This window comes from Dipteris shenzhenensis, chromosome 20, assembly GCF_047967505.1.
Source record: "Dipteris shenzhenensis isolate YYH24624 ecotype China chromosome 20, Dip_SZ_1.0, whole genome shotgun sequence".
NCBI classification, from domain to species: Eukaryota; Viridiplantae; Streptophyta; class Polypodiopsida; order Gleicheniales; family Dipteridaceae; genus Dipteris; species Dipteris shenzhenensis.
In genome coordinates this window covers 20,761,686-20,776,572 of record NC_141615.1, presented here as the reverse complement: position 1 = coordinate 20,776,572, position 14,887 = coordinate 20,761,686, and the positions used below count along the sequence as shown (strand labels likewise).

The window sequence follows — 14,887 nt, the reverse complement described above, 5'->3', positions numbered from 1 at the left end:
ATGTGAGTCACCATCGAGACTACACACAACCACACTCCTAAATAAGGCTGCTTATGTAATGACTGCTTGTGTTTCTTTAGAAACATTGTTTAGTCGATGAGTAATAGTGAGGTAATAGTTTCTGTGATAATAGTATTACATTAAAGTTGAAATAGAAGAGATTACATCTGGCTAGGATAACAACTCAGCCACTGTTAAGAGCCTCATTGAGAAAAAGTTGAACAAAAGAGATAACATCCAAAGACAATTCTATTCCTTGCGCCTTGATCAAGCTTTTCAGCTTTCTTATGTTGTAGCCAAATAGAAGACAACTTATGCAAGTAAAGAACATAATGCCAAACCAAAAGAATGACGTCATGATGAGGGACTCTCCACGGTGTAGTACAAAGATTTGTAGGGCAGGAGGTTTTAAAATTAAATAGTGCACTAGGGTAGTAAAGTCTTTAGCCGCCATAGTTTCCCCCTCTAGTGATACACGTTAGCAAAATTGGACATACTAGCAAGTGCAATGTGGCCTAAAGTGCTTTAAAACCCAAATAGGCCAAAGGCATGCTATCGAGTTTGAGGCCATGTATTATGAAATGCAATGACCTTTGACATGCTTATGCAGCATATAGAAAGGGATTGCAATGAAAAAGAAACAAAGGACATATTAGGAAAGGTGGAAAAATATCATGAAATTGGAACTCTCCAAATTGGTTAAGAAGCAAGAAAATATGCCTTTTTAAATCTATTTTTTTCATTGGGGATTGCTTGAAATTCTGAACTTATGTTTCTTTTATGTTAATGGCTTTCTGCATGTTTTCCCATGATTTGTAAAATGTTTACAACTGACTTGGACTAAAGCAGTTAGTGTGCATTCAAATGAGCTACGATTTGGTTTACATGCTACTCATTTTTGTGAATCCTTTTGTAATTAGTTTCCTTGTTCATGATGTGCTATATACTCAATGTGTATGTACCTTCCATTGTGAGATGTTGCATGCACAAAATCATTGCTGTGTGATGGCTACAATCCGTTCTACCTTTTTAAGGCTCTAAGAAATTTCATTTATGTAGTTTATTAGACATTATATTGTGTATTGATTTTGTTAATCAAGATAATAAAAAATAATTATACTTAAATAAGATAATTATTATTAATTAACTTTATTTTATGATTTTTTTTAACGTAAGAATTATAATAAATTAAAGGTATTTAATAGAAATTTTTATTAAATATAATATTGTTAAAATTTTGCTTCATAAAACAATACTAAATTTGAACGAACAAGAGAATAAAGGTAGAATGCAAAGTATGACTCTGATAAACATTTAAGAAAGAGAATCAATTACATTGGGATTATAAAGAAAGAGAATCAATTTCATTGGGTTATAAAGAAAGATAATCTAATGATTACAAATTGACGTGGAATGCATTGGCCTTTTGTTCAAATTGATTTCATCTTTCACTAATCATCTAATATCCAAACAAAACATTCATATCTTGTTCTCTACCATTTGAAGATTCTCTAGTGCTTTCAAGATTGCATTCTATGGTATTTTTACGTTCTTTTATTTGGAAATTTTGATGTGCTCCAACTATTGAATCCACAAGCTCCCAATGGTTCTCATCCCTGATATATCACCATTCTATTTTAGCAAGATGCTTACCGTACTACATCACTACATCTTCCTCTATAAATTGGACTCCAATACTACACAAATACCTTCATATAGTTACTAGATACCTTTATTGTATCCACATATGTCAATGCAACACCTAGTCTAATGGGATATATTGTCACTCGACCTGACAAAAATGAATTATTTTGTATTACGTCCACCTACAGTTTAAATTCTTCTCTTGTTTGATTACATGCAGGGCCACATTAATGATCCTTTAGGTCTTCCAAACCCATAGTCTCAACATCTTCTATACCCACTCCATCATCATCCAAGCTATCTTTCCATAGGCTCTTTAGGTAGAATTCATGATTAAATTTACATTGTCCTTCTCCATGCAAGAAATCAACATGTCTCCCAATATTGAATTATAGGTGCTATCCACTTTGAGTATAATTCCCCACCTATGTTGTTACCAAGATGAGATCTCCAATGCTCCACATGCTTCTTGATTCCCAAAATTATGATATCTTTATGATTCAAGTATGTGCTTATAGAAACAACAAGTAGACAACTATGGTTCTCATAATAAAAATAGATTCTTGTTTACATTCTTATCCGTGCTTATTGCATGTGGAGTCTTTCAAATTATATAACTAGGATCATTAATGGTGGGACATATACACGAGGACATCGAATTGTATTTTCATATTTCCTCGACTAATGACTAGGAAAGGGATATGAGAATCTAGTCTAGAGTATTACCATTCAACGGCAAATTCCAACACTGGAAGAGCTTCAATTAGTTTTACTTGGTGAATAACTCAGGACTCATGCCATTCACGTACGCAAATGTCATTCCAATGATCAAGCATTCACAGCTTCAGATAGAAGCAGAGGTAGAGGAAGAGGTAGAGGTAGATCATTCCAGAGAAGTGGTCATCATCAGCAACAAAATCATCATCAAAGTCAAAATCAGCATCAACAACATCAAAATCAGCAAAGAGGAAGTCATTCCAACCGAGGAATGTTCCAAGGATGAGGGAATGCATCCACCAACATGTCAAACATCCAATGCAACTACTATCATAAGTTTGGACACTATGAAAGAGATTGCCACAAGAAGCAGTACGACCAAGGTGATCAATCCAGTAGCAATCGAGGGAATTCCTGCGGAAGGGAAAATCATTGTGGTGGACATTCTAGTCATAGTCATTATGCAAATGAATTTCTTGCAAACGAGGAAATGCATAATACTCATATAGTGTATCTAGACACTTATTACAATTCAAAAGAGGATTTCAATTATGAAGTTGACCAAGTAGATCAAGATACTTGGTACATCAACAGTAGTGCATCATCTCATATGACAAAGCATCAGGAATGGTTCACAGAGATGAAACTATTAGGTCGTCAAAAAAATGTCATCTACACAGCAGATAATACACCGAATCTAGTTCAAGGGATAGGCATTATCCCTATGAACAATTTCACTAGTACGAAAGGATTGGTGAAAGATGTACTCCATGTTCCGAATGCTAGCCACAATACCATATTTGCATGCCATGTTAGCTCAATCACAACAGATGCCACTATCAGCAAAATGTCACAAGAGATATGGACACGTCAATTTCAAGAGCTTGATAGATCTTAGGAATCAAAATCTAGCAATTGGGATTCTTAATCTAAAGTTCCTTGGAAAAGTTTGTGAAGCATGCTGCTTCGACAAACAAAAGAAAACCAATTTCAATAGAAGCACCTCTTGAGCAAGAGGTATTCTTGATTTGATGCATACAAATGTATGGGTTATTCCCAGACCCGCAACATCAATGGTTCACTTTACTTCTTGACTTTCATTGATGACTACAACAGATATTGTTGGGTCTACTTTCTGAAAGAGAAATTTGAAGTGTTTTCCAGATTTCAAGAATTCAAAGCCATGGTAGAAAACCAAATAAGCAGAAAGATCAAAGTCATGAGATCAGATAGAGGAGGTGAATACATGGCTTCAGCATTCATGAACTTTTGCAAAAGTCATGGCATTCGAAGACAATTCACATGTGCAGATACTCCTCAGCAAAATGCAAGAGCTGAAAGGAGGAATGGTACTTTAGTAGTAGATAGTGCTAGAGTAATGCTTACTTTAGTAGTAGATAGTGCTAGAGTAATGCTTAGTGAGAAGCATCTTTTGAATCAGTATTGGGCAGAAGCAATAGCCACTGCAAACTACTTGCTTAATCAACTTCCTACCAAACCGATTCAGGGTATGACATGTTATGAAGCATTCATAGACACAAGCCATGCATTGGGCATCTCCGCATATTTGGTTGCATAGCATATACCGACATACATGAAGACCATCGTAGGAAATTGGATGCGAAGTGTAAATGCATCATGGTTGGCTCCAGTGAAGAAAGAAAATCATACAAGATGTATGATCCCATCAACCACAAGGTCATTATCTCTAGAGATGTAATATTTTATGAGGAATTAGAATGGAAAACCACAAATACACAGGAGATAGATGCACCGATTACACAGTCATCCATAGAAAAGGTTGATAAAGAAGAGCAAGAATTGCCAGAAACACCCCGAGAAGAACCACAACAACTTAGAAGGTCTACTAGGGAAAGCAAACCTCTAGCCAGATTGACATATGCTCAGAAAGGCAAAGCAATTCAGGTTGAAACCACCAAATGTGCTCTTATGACTACCATTATGGCTATAGAAGAGCCAGTGTACTTCGAAGATGCAGTAGACAAGCCAGAATGGAAAACTTCTATGAATGCAGAAATGGATGCTTTGTACAAGAATAATACTTGGAATTATGCGACCTTCCACCAAGAAAGAAGGCCAAAGCAAACAAATGGGTATACAAAGTGAAGTACAATCCAAATGGAAGCATTGAAGTACAATCCTAAACATGGTATCAGAGCCTAGGTCTTGCTCTCATAACTTAGTTTTTAGTTCATTGTCTCTTCATCAAGATTGGTCATGTTCTTCTCGTTCTTAAAGATGAATATATTGAGAATGCACTTTCTAGAGTGTTCTTAGTGAGGTCTTGAGATAGAGAGGAGAACCATGATTTGGCAAAGCATTCCGCAACAACAACGGGTTGCATCAAGTGATCATTCTTCATCCAAAGAAGCAATCGTGATGCACAAGTACCACCAAGAGGAGAAAGGCTCTTGTTGACGCTACCGAGCATTGCAGCTATCGGTGAAGCAGATCCAGAATCGTCATCCATAACGGGCACAGGATAGCTACTATGTAACCTTCGTTCCTCGCTGCTGCCATGTTAGTATATTCTACTGTATTACCTCCAAGTGAAGGTCCAACAAATGCAAAAGAGGAGGAAGAGAGAGAAACATGAAGTTAGAGAGGCTAAAGCAAAAGTCTTGCAGCTGAATGGTAGAGACTGTTGGTGAGGAGTATTCGTCATAGCCTCAAATAGTTTGGTCAAAGCTCTTTTTGTACTTGGCCGAAACGATTTGCATTTTTGTTCTATTTTTTCCAAAGGTTTCTCTGCTGGCTAAGAGTATCAAGAAAACTCATAAGTGACGCCTTGTGGGAGCGATCTTCAGGGTATAGCATTGAGCATTGGAGGAGAGGCATCTAAGCAAGCGAGGGCAGAATGACAAACATGAAGCTAATGGTGGAGGTGTCACATGCATCGAACTTATCACCGAAGGATGGGGAAGGATCAGCAAGTTCGTATGTGGAGGTGACCTTCGATTCACAAAGGCTGAGGAGGACAAAGACGAACGCCAAGGACATGAATCCAGTGTGGAACAAGAAGCTAGAGTTTATGGTGAGCGACAAGGAGGCGCTAGAGGAGGAATGCATAGAGGCGCATGTGTACACAGAGAGGAAGAGTGGGCACAGGGTGTCTTTGGGGAAAGCCAAGGTGGAACTGTAGCTTTGTCTCCAAGCAAGCAGAGCAACCAGTAGATGCAGGCTGTGAAGGCAAGGGAAGCAAGGAGGAGGGTGAAGGTAGCGAGCTAGCTTGCCATGGCTGAAAACTCTTGCAAAGACCCTCTCCAGCCAAGAGCTTTCTCATGCTAGCCACGCAACTAGATATGCAAGCTCTATCCAAAGCCATAGTCGATCTCAACGATGATCAGCTCTGCATTAACGGACGCTCTAGCAACCCTCAAATTCACAGAACATGTGCATCACCGTCGTCGCTAAAGCTTCAGTTTTCTTTCTTCATTCTCTAAGGTTAAACCTTAGGACACATGGTAGACAAGACTACAACCGGTCAAGTAGACCATACTAACCATGGTTAAGTTTATGGGTAAGTTTAGTTGCTTGGACCATAGTTAAGTTTGCTACCTTGGGTTAACTAGGCTGGGTTCAAAGATTGCCATGTGGCATAGTGCCACCTAAGCACATAGCCCCTTCCAAGCACAATTTGCAAGTAGCATGTGAATTCATCTTCCACATCATCAATGGCCTCTTTTTGATCAAAAACTTTGACAAGCCGTAACTTTCAATCCAGGAAGAATTTGGACACGCTCCAAAAAAGAAAAGTGATCCTCTTTTTGACCTCTATGCATCTGTCAGATCAGAACCATTGTATGCAATTAGACACTGCCAATATTGAAAGAAATCAATTGGAAAGACCTTTGCAACAAATGATAAAGCAACGCATGTATACACAAAGAATGCCAAAAGCACAAGTGCACGAGATGACCATAGCCCATGACATGGCATCCACACATAAAACATCAAGGCACATGGAAGAACAAAGCATCATTCATCAAGCTACATCAAGCAAAGAAGCCAACACCATCAACAACATGTATTGAGAAGCAAAAACCTTGCCACCTTTAGCCTATATTCCTGTAAATCAAGCCTAACCACCTAAGAGTAGCTATGAAAGCACCCAAAGGAGGTATTGACATGTAAAAGCCACACTTGACCACCTTAAGTAGCAATGCATGCACTAAGGGGAGATGATGGAATGTAAACTCACATATGATCACCTTGCAGTAACCAATGGATCATGGCACCAAGGGGAGGTGTTGAGATATGGTGCCATCAGCACATAGATTAAAGGCTAAGGTATGGTATAGGAAATAATTAAAGTAGCCACCCTAGGATGTGGACTACGGGATGTGGAGATGTGGATCGAGAATATCCACAAGGAGAGATGTGGATCAGAGGATCCCACAAGTGTTGAATATTCAAAGGGCTCTTTCTACATAAGAAGCCTTCTTATATTGTTGAATACACACATTGCAATAGATTGAGTATTGCCTACTGTGCGTCTCTCTCATGGAGTTTCTTATATGGTTTGATCCCCCTTGATCTTTTGCTAATTCCACGTTGCACTAGGAGAGCACGATCCGCACTTTAACAAAGGATTTGCATAGCAATACAGTCAGGATTATGATGAGACTGATGCTCCAGTCAAAGATGGATTCCATATGGTTCTTGATATCACTAGTGACACTTAGCAAATCGCATGTGTAGCAACTCGATGTCAAGAATGCTTTTCTCAATGACGAGGAAGTCTACATGCAATAGCGAGCAGTTTTAAGATCTAACGTGAGTATTTACAAACTTTTGTCCAATTGTTATTATCACCACATATTCTCAATTTTGAATGTACCTAGGTACACATATGACACGTGCATACCATTATTTTTATCACCACAGTCTTTGAGATTTGAACAAACCAAAGGTAAATTTGCAATCAATGGCATGTATGTGCTTATGTGTGTCTATGTCAGAGTGTGGGGCACACACTCCAAATCAACCTTGGGTCGATTTGAGTAGTGATAATAGGGCATATGTGTTTCCAAGACGTGACAACCAAACACAAACATGTTTTCAGATGCATCCAACAAATTGGAAATAGACCTTGGGCCGATTTGAGAAGTGATAGCGTGGATGCTAAACACAATGGATATGCTTTGCAAATCAACCTTAGGTCGATTTGATGATCATGCACATACATAAATGCATTCAGAATATGTTTTTTCAAAATCGACCTTCGGTCAATTTAAACTTCATGGATGGTGGTGATCACTCACACAGACAAATATATTTTAAGACACTACACACTACACACACACACACACACACACACACACATTTGAAGGCATACATATACATGCTGCAAATCAACCTTGAGTCGATTTGAGAAGTGATAGCATAGGGGTTTAGCACAATGAATAACCTTTGCAATGTTTTTTCAAAATCAACCTTGGGTCAATTTAAACTTCATGGATGGTGGTATCACTCACACAGACAAATATATTTTAAGACACTACACACTACACACACACACACACATTTGAAGGCATACATATACATGCTGCAAATCAACCTTGAGTCGATTTGAGAAGTGATAGCATAGGGGTTTAGCACAATGAATAAGCTTTGCAAATCGACCTTGGGTCAGTTTGTTGATCTCTATCTCTCTCTCTCTCTCTCTCTCTCTCTCTCTCTCTCTCTCTCTCTCTCTCTCTCTCTCTCACACACACACACACACACACACGCACAAATGCATAGGCACTTTTGGGCCCTTCTCAACCCATGCACTCATTCACTCTCCACTTGTGACTTATACTTCACTTGTGACTTAAACTCTTTTTAATTATCTAAGAATCCATATGGTTTTCTATACAACTTTTCCAATCACACTAGCATATGCAATTGACACAAGTCACAAGGATGCACACTCAAAGGAAAGGCTCTTGTAGTAATACAAAAATCATTTGCACCAGGCCTAACATATGCCATGCTTTCACATGTCACCACTCGAAAGAACTTAAGAATCTTAAATAAAATCAGTCCATCTGACTTCATTCCAATGCTTCCATAAACTTAAAAAAATAAGTAATCAATAGAAAATCCTTTTATTAAATATTCATCAATATAAGATAAAAGAAACTTTTGATATACAAACTAATATGCAAGATCTATCAAATACTTTTTTGAAGAACAGCCAACAATAAAATATGGCAATATCAAATGAGGTACATTTTCAATATTACGCATTGTAGTATTTCTTCACATTAGTTTATCTTAAAATTTATAATAAATTACTATTTCACAGATATTTAATCAATTTAAAAGTAAGGCCCGATTGGCTCAACAAGATCAAGAAAAATCAACAAAAAGAACAAAGGGACAAAATTATTTCTTGTATACAGCTCAAATGCATCTAGCAAACATGGCTAGAAAGGAACCAAATGAATACATTTAAGGATGGAGCACACTGTAAGACCTTAGGAATTTCATGGATAACAATCAACATGAAGTACAACAATGGAAGGCAGAACATGGAGACAAAGAAATGAGAGCTAACGGTTAGTAAAAGAATTTAATTTATAAAAATTTATTAAACTTTACATATTTTAAAAAATAATAACATATGCATAATATCAATTCAAACATAATGCAGGTCTAACTAAGTACATAATTTAAAAATTTACAAAAGAGGACGATATCATTACTCCAATGATGTTGAGAACAGAAGCACAAGCAATAATAGATAAGCACTCAAAAGGAATTTCAGCTTATTGCCTTGAACTTCTACACTTTGGCTACAATGTAAGCTTAGCCGAACTCCTCAAAATAGATCGTAAGACTAGAAATGTCATACTAGCAGAGTTCAACAATATGTTCCAAACAAATGATTAAAAAAAAGCAAAAGAGTTGCCATTTACCATAGAAGGTATAACTTCCATTATTGATTTGAATTTTGCAAAAGAAGCATATGGCGAACATTTTGAGTTTTTCCCGACTCCACCAAAGAACAATATATTTCAGTACCCTACAGGTACATTCTTGACTCCATATCTTAGAATATATACAAACTTCATTTTCTAGCACACATAAAACAACTCATCGTACTTCATTTTGCTATTTCAAATAGGAAATCGCGAAGAAGACAAAGAAAAAGAAACAAAAGAACCATATTACGTATATTCTATTCTATGTATTGCTAAAGACAAATGATATATTGGACAAACTAGTAATCTTGAAAAATGAATAGCACAACACCAAACCAAACATCCATTAAAAATGAAACACGATGTTAACAGGTACAAACTGTTCCACTTGAACTTCAAAACAGAAATCCTAGCTATCATAAACTTTAAATGCAAAGCAAATACACTCGAAGAGATTTTCATAAGAGAACTTAACAAAACCGACTCAACATATGGCTACAATAACCTAAGTCGAAATCCAGCATCTACAAAAAATTTTACTTTCTCAAAAATAAAGACATAATCTAGTATATTTAAATAGAAGCCCATTTTCAATACATGTAAAGGATTTCCTATTTCAAACTATAGTTAAGTCATACTCTTGAATGACTATTAATTCACAGCATATATTACTCAATTCTTTCCAAAGCATTACAACTTTTTTTCAAAACACATAAAATAATTCATGTATGAACTATTATTAATTCATGCTTTTAAAAACGTCATGTTTTTAGTGACATATAACTCCATTTATAAAAACTCTTTGAAAAAATAATTTTAAGTATACTAGATAAATTTTCATGTATTGTTAGTCTTATAATAATATTGTAGTGTATTTCAAATATTTCTACTATTATAGTGCTCTTCTTGCTATCATAATTAGTACTTCTTAAATTGCAATTTTACATAAATCTAAGTTATAAATTCACTGTAAAAATTAAGACAAAATGGAAAATATTATTACATTTAAAAAAAAATAGCACTAAATTCATGTATATATATTCTAGCTCAATACAGCTACCTGCTCGGATCTAGTTTACGGGGCTACTTCATCACATACTATCTGAGGTTTGTGGTCGATTTCACTTCCAATTTTCTTCGTTTTTCCTTCATTTTTATTTGGTGGGCTTCATCAATGGTTACCTTTATTGTTGGAAGCATATTCCCTCAGTTGCTCCATCTGTTATACTTCAGCTTCTCTTGATGCTTTTCCTTTGGTGATTGTAATGTGGTTGCTTCCTTCGATGATTGTATTTCAGTTGCTTGTTATACTTCCTTTGCTTGCTTTGAATCTTTGGTGTTGAATTTCAATTTTGGTCGTTCATGTGCTCCCATTGATTGTCAACTTGAATATGAAATTGCTGCATTACCTTTTTGTACATAAAGCTTTACTTATTGCCAAATTTGGTTCATCATCATCCTTTCTCTTTGTTGGTTTCTTCTTTGGCCCTTCAGGCTTGCTGAGTTGTAGGCAAAGGTCCTCCAACTTCTTACAGCTCATCTCTTTGTTGCCTTATTCTCTCAAAAATATCAAAGGCCTCCTATGTAAGTCTTGCTCTTCCTTAAGTGTACTCTTTGAAACTGGTACTTGATATCCACCTTCATTGGCTTGGGCTTGAAGAAGTTTTCAGTTAAGTTGTTATGCGCCTTTTCATTTCTTTAATGAAATGATTTCATTCTTTGCTTTGCTAAGTAATCTTTGGAATATTTCACCGGTTTTCTTGCGTGTGACTACAAAACATTCTTCATCATGACAATCTGTAAATTTTTTCCCTCTCTCTTAAACGGAAGTCTAATATGATATATCTCAGCGAGTATGGGATCCATGAGGTGGGCAAAGGCCGCAACTTTCTTAAAATCCATTACGTCCCTTCCATTGCCTCATCATGAACTATTTCACAAAGAGAGAGACAGAGAGAGAGAGAGAGAGAGAGAGAGGGGTATGAAATCCTGTTGCGCAGATCAAGTTACTACCTAGGACAAGAATGGAGATGCACAAGTCAAATAGATTCGAAGCCAGCCTACCTTTATATGAAGCCAGAAAGGTGCATAAGGACAAACGCAGTCCACCTAGAGACAAAGAGGTAACAGAAGAGACAAAGAATGAGCCAGAAAATTTTAAGCAAACAAGGGTGTAGCCGAATGGGGAGGAATAAGAAAGGCTCAGCAAAGAGCAGTAAAGAAAGAAGCGTCTTGCCATTTAGATTAAGCGAGGACACACGTCGCAGGTACTGGCCTTTGAAGGGGAACACATTCCCAAGAGAATTGACCATGGAAAGCGACGCTAGCTACGCTCCTATCAGAAGCGACAAGACCCACATGGAGTCAGAAGTCAAAGGACAACTCTGCTTCGTGAGGGAGTACTGTCCCAGCCAACAGCAATCACCCGGGGTTGAGGATGAGGTTCCAAGGTAGAAGAGGTAGAGAGGAACTAGCCCCCAAACCAATGGAGTAGTAGTCCATTGCCTATCCAGCGGAAATAGACTTGACTAAAAAGGAATTTGTAGAGGCCATAAGGGGAGTCGCCATGCTCGCCACAAGATTGAGTTATAGAGTTGAGAGAAGCAACCAAGAGCTGTGAGCACACCCAAATGTAAGAGAATGGAATTCCTCCTTGTCTACTCTTTTCTCTTGAGCCTCTATTACTACTCTCCTGTCTCTTCCTTACATTTAGGTGTAGGCACACCTATATGCAATCCTTTCCCAGAGATAATGGAATTCCTTCCACCCTTCCTTGTCTACTCTTTTCTCTTTAGTCTCTATTGCTACATCTGCATTTCGCTTTTGGTTATTGTTGAGCAACTATACATGCGTTTGTAATTTGTGAAGTCTACTCCCCTATCTTTCCTTACGCAACTCAGATGATTGGTGATACTTCTGTTAGTGTCGAACCCCATGCCTCAGCAATTATGGTCATCCTTTGTTCACAAAAACCGTCAAATATATTTTTTAAGGGGGTACCATCTATAAGCAGTCTTTTAAGATTACATTAAAGATATTTAACAAGCATTCTTGACACGTTTACCAACCCCCACTAATTCCCCCAAGTAAAATGCATCATTCAGGCTACTAAAGCTAACCCCAACCCTAGACCCTTTTTTCATGCTCTCTACTGTGTAATATGGGCACCACATGCTTCAATCCTATCAAGAAATGGAACGATTGAGTTCCCCTCTCACACAAAAGAAATTTAGAATGTTTCAACAACGGTTTTTTGTAAGTTTTATGGTGTATCTGTCTGATGCAGAATGAATAAGTCCAATGGGCAATGTCTGTTAATACACTACTGTGCTTACTATTTAACCTCTGTCTGGCTACACCATCTTTCTTGTCCTGAATGTAGGACTCGGAATTATGGCTGCAAAGAATAGAGTTAGTTTACAAAAAACATCTGAAGTGGAACCAAAGTCTCGGAGAGGGTGAGAGGACTCTCTCTAAGCGTGTCTCAAGATACAGCTGTGAAATTCAAGGAATCCATAGCTTTGACAAAAATAGTTCTGCAGAAGCTGCTGGCAATCCGGTAGTAATGTCCTTCAGCTCTGTGTCTTGCACTTCACGTGCTCTGAAGATAAGACCTCAGGAAAGACTAGCTTTTATAAAAAAAGAATAGGGGCAGGAGCTGCTGCAACTCCTGTAGAAATAGACCCACAGCTCTCCAATCTGCTAAAAGAGGAAAATGTTTAAGAGGGGGCTGCTGCAAAATCCTGTAGAAATTGGCCCTCAGCTCTCCAATCTGATAGCAAGTGATAACAAAGGAGAAGCTGCAGCAAATCCTGTAGAAATTGGCCCCCAGCTCTCCAATCTGCTAACAAGAGAAAGAATAAAGTAGTAGGTGCTGCAATTCAGGTAGTAACTGGCCCTCAGGTCTCCAAACTGATTAACTCCCTGCTCTGAAACCCCCAAACTCATTACCTCCAATCTGCTAACAAGAGAAAGAATAAAGTAGGAGGTGCTGCAAATCAGGTAGTAATTGGCCCTCAGTCCTCCAAACTCCGAAACTCCCAAGCAAAGAAATCTGCAATACTTCTCTGATACATCTCTCTGATCTACAATGCAGCATGCCTAGCTTAATCAAAACACCTAAGCTATCCTGCAGCTCTGGATCTATAGTACTGCTGAGGTCGAGATCCCAATCTATTCATTCGACATTAGGGGAGGCCCAGAAGAACAAGGAAACCAGCCAGCACCAGCCATATCATGTGTATGAGAAGAAGAGATTGCACCGCCAACGCACCTCTTCCTCCTGTTCCTCTACTTCCGTCGATGTTACAATACCCTTCGGATTTCACTTCCACCCCTGCACAATCTGCATCTGCAGCACCGCACCAATACGTGACCCCATTCACTCCGCAAACGGGATTGGGTCGGAAGCAGCTTGTTGGGCAGGAGCTTCCTCCTCCGGCACCCTTGGTCTCATTTTGCATGGACAGAATGGGCTGGAGCTGCAGGCCGCGATCCTCGCCGGGTGTGGTGTATTCTGCACCGGCAGGCGATCGCAGGGTGGAAATCAAACGGGCAAAGTTGGGGAGGACGAAGATGGAAGCAGCGAGGGGGGGCTGATCATCGACAGGGCGGAGGAAAGCTGCGTGGCAAGAAAGGGAAAGGGCAAGGAAGAGCAAGGCCGAAAGGCCAAGGAGAGGCATTGTGCGGGATGGAATCGAAAGGAGGAGCAAAGCAATCAGTCTAAGAATGCTTCGGAGGGGAGATCAGTGAAGGGGGAAGGAGGAGATGGATACATCGATGGAAAGAGCTGGCTATGGAGCTCTGATATCGCCGACCTGCGGTTTATATATTGTCTGTGAGGCTTCGTCGGGTCCGGCCATCGCCCTCGAACTTGCCATCGTCGCTCAATCCTGTTTTCAACTCTCCCTCTGCCGCTCTCGCTCCAGCATTGCTCTCCTCTCCCTTCTCCTCCTCCTCATCGCCCTTGTCTCCTTCCCCCCCTCCACCCCCACTCACAGCAACTTCTCACGCCCTGCAATGGTACTTTTCAGTCCCCATTGCGGTGTTCTCTCTCTCGCTCGCTCTCTCTCTCTCTCTCTCTCTATATCATATCCTCGATCCTACCTCCTCCTAATACCACCTCGCTCGCACCTTCCTAGCACTTAATTCGCATCAATTCGTAGCACTTTGTACAGCAGCCCCTTGCATGATCTTGCCCCCGAGACCCGTCACTTAAAGGCTTTTTGACCTGGCTTATCCCGGCGGTGTCGATCGGGAAAAGCCACTAATTGACCACATCCACGATCCGATTTGCAGCATCTTCCTGGTAAGATCTACCAGGCAGGCCGCAGAAATTGGCGAGATGAAGTCGCAGTGCATTTTGTGAGCGAAATTCGGAAGCGGCGAGGAGCCACTACCTAAGCTACGGAACCGGCCGTCGCCGGCTGCCGATTGCATGCTTAACTCCCAAACTTCCCATGACAATCTTGAGGTTAAGTACTAGTCAACTACCTTTCCCTGGGTCGGCCACAGTGCGCACCACTCGGGAGTTGCACGCTCACCCACCTGACCCCGCTGCCCACGTTCACTTCCCTTCATTGCTCAGATGATTC

At 39.3% G+C, this 14,887-nt stretch overlaps 1 protein-coding gene across 1 annotated transcript; it reads right to left on the bottom strand.

Annotated features, from left to right (window-relative positions):
- Positions 1-12,847: 12,847 nt before the first annotated feature.
- On the bottom strand, positions 12,848-14,420 carry LOC147889403 (uncharacterized). The gene has a single exon (XM_087391910.1). The coding sequence runs from the start codon at positions 13,973-13,975 to the stop codon at positions 13,481-13,483; it is 495 nt and encodes a 164-aa protein (XP_087248036.1). The 5' UTR covers positions 13,976-14,420; the 3' UTR covers positions 12,848-13,480.
- Positions 14,421-14,887: the final 467 nt, after the last annotated feature.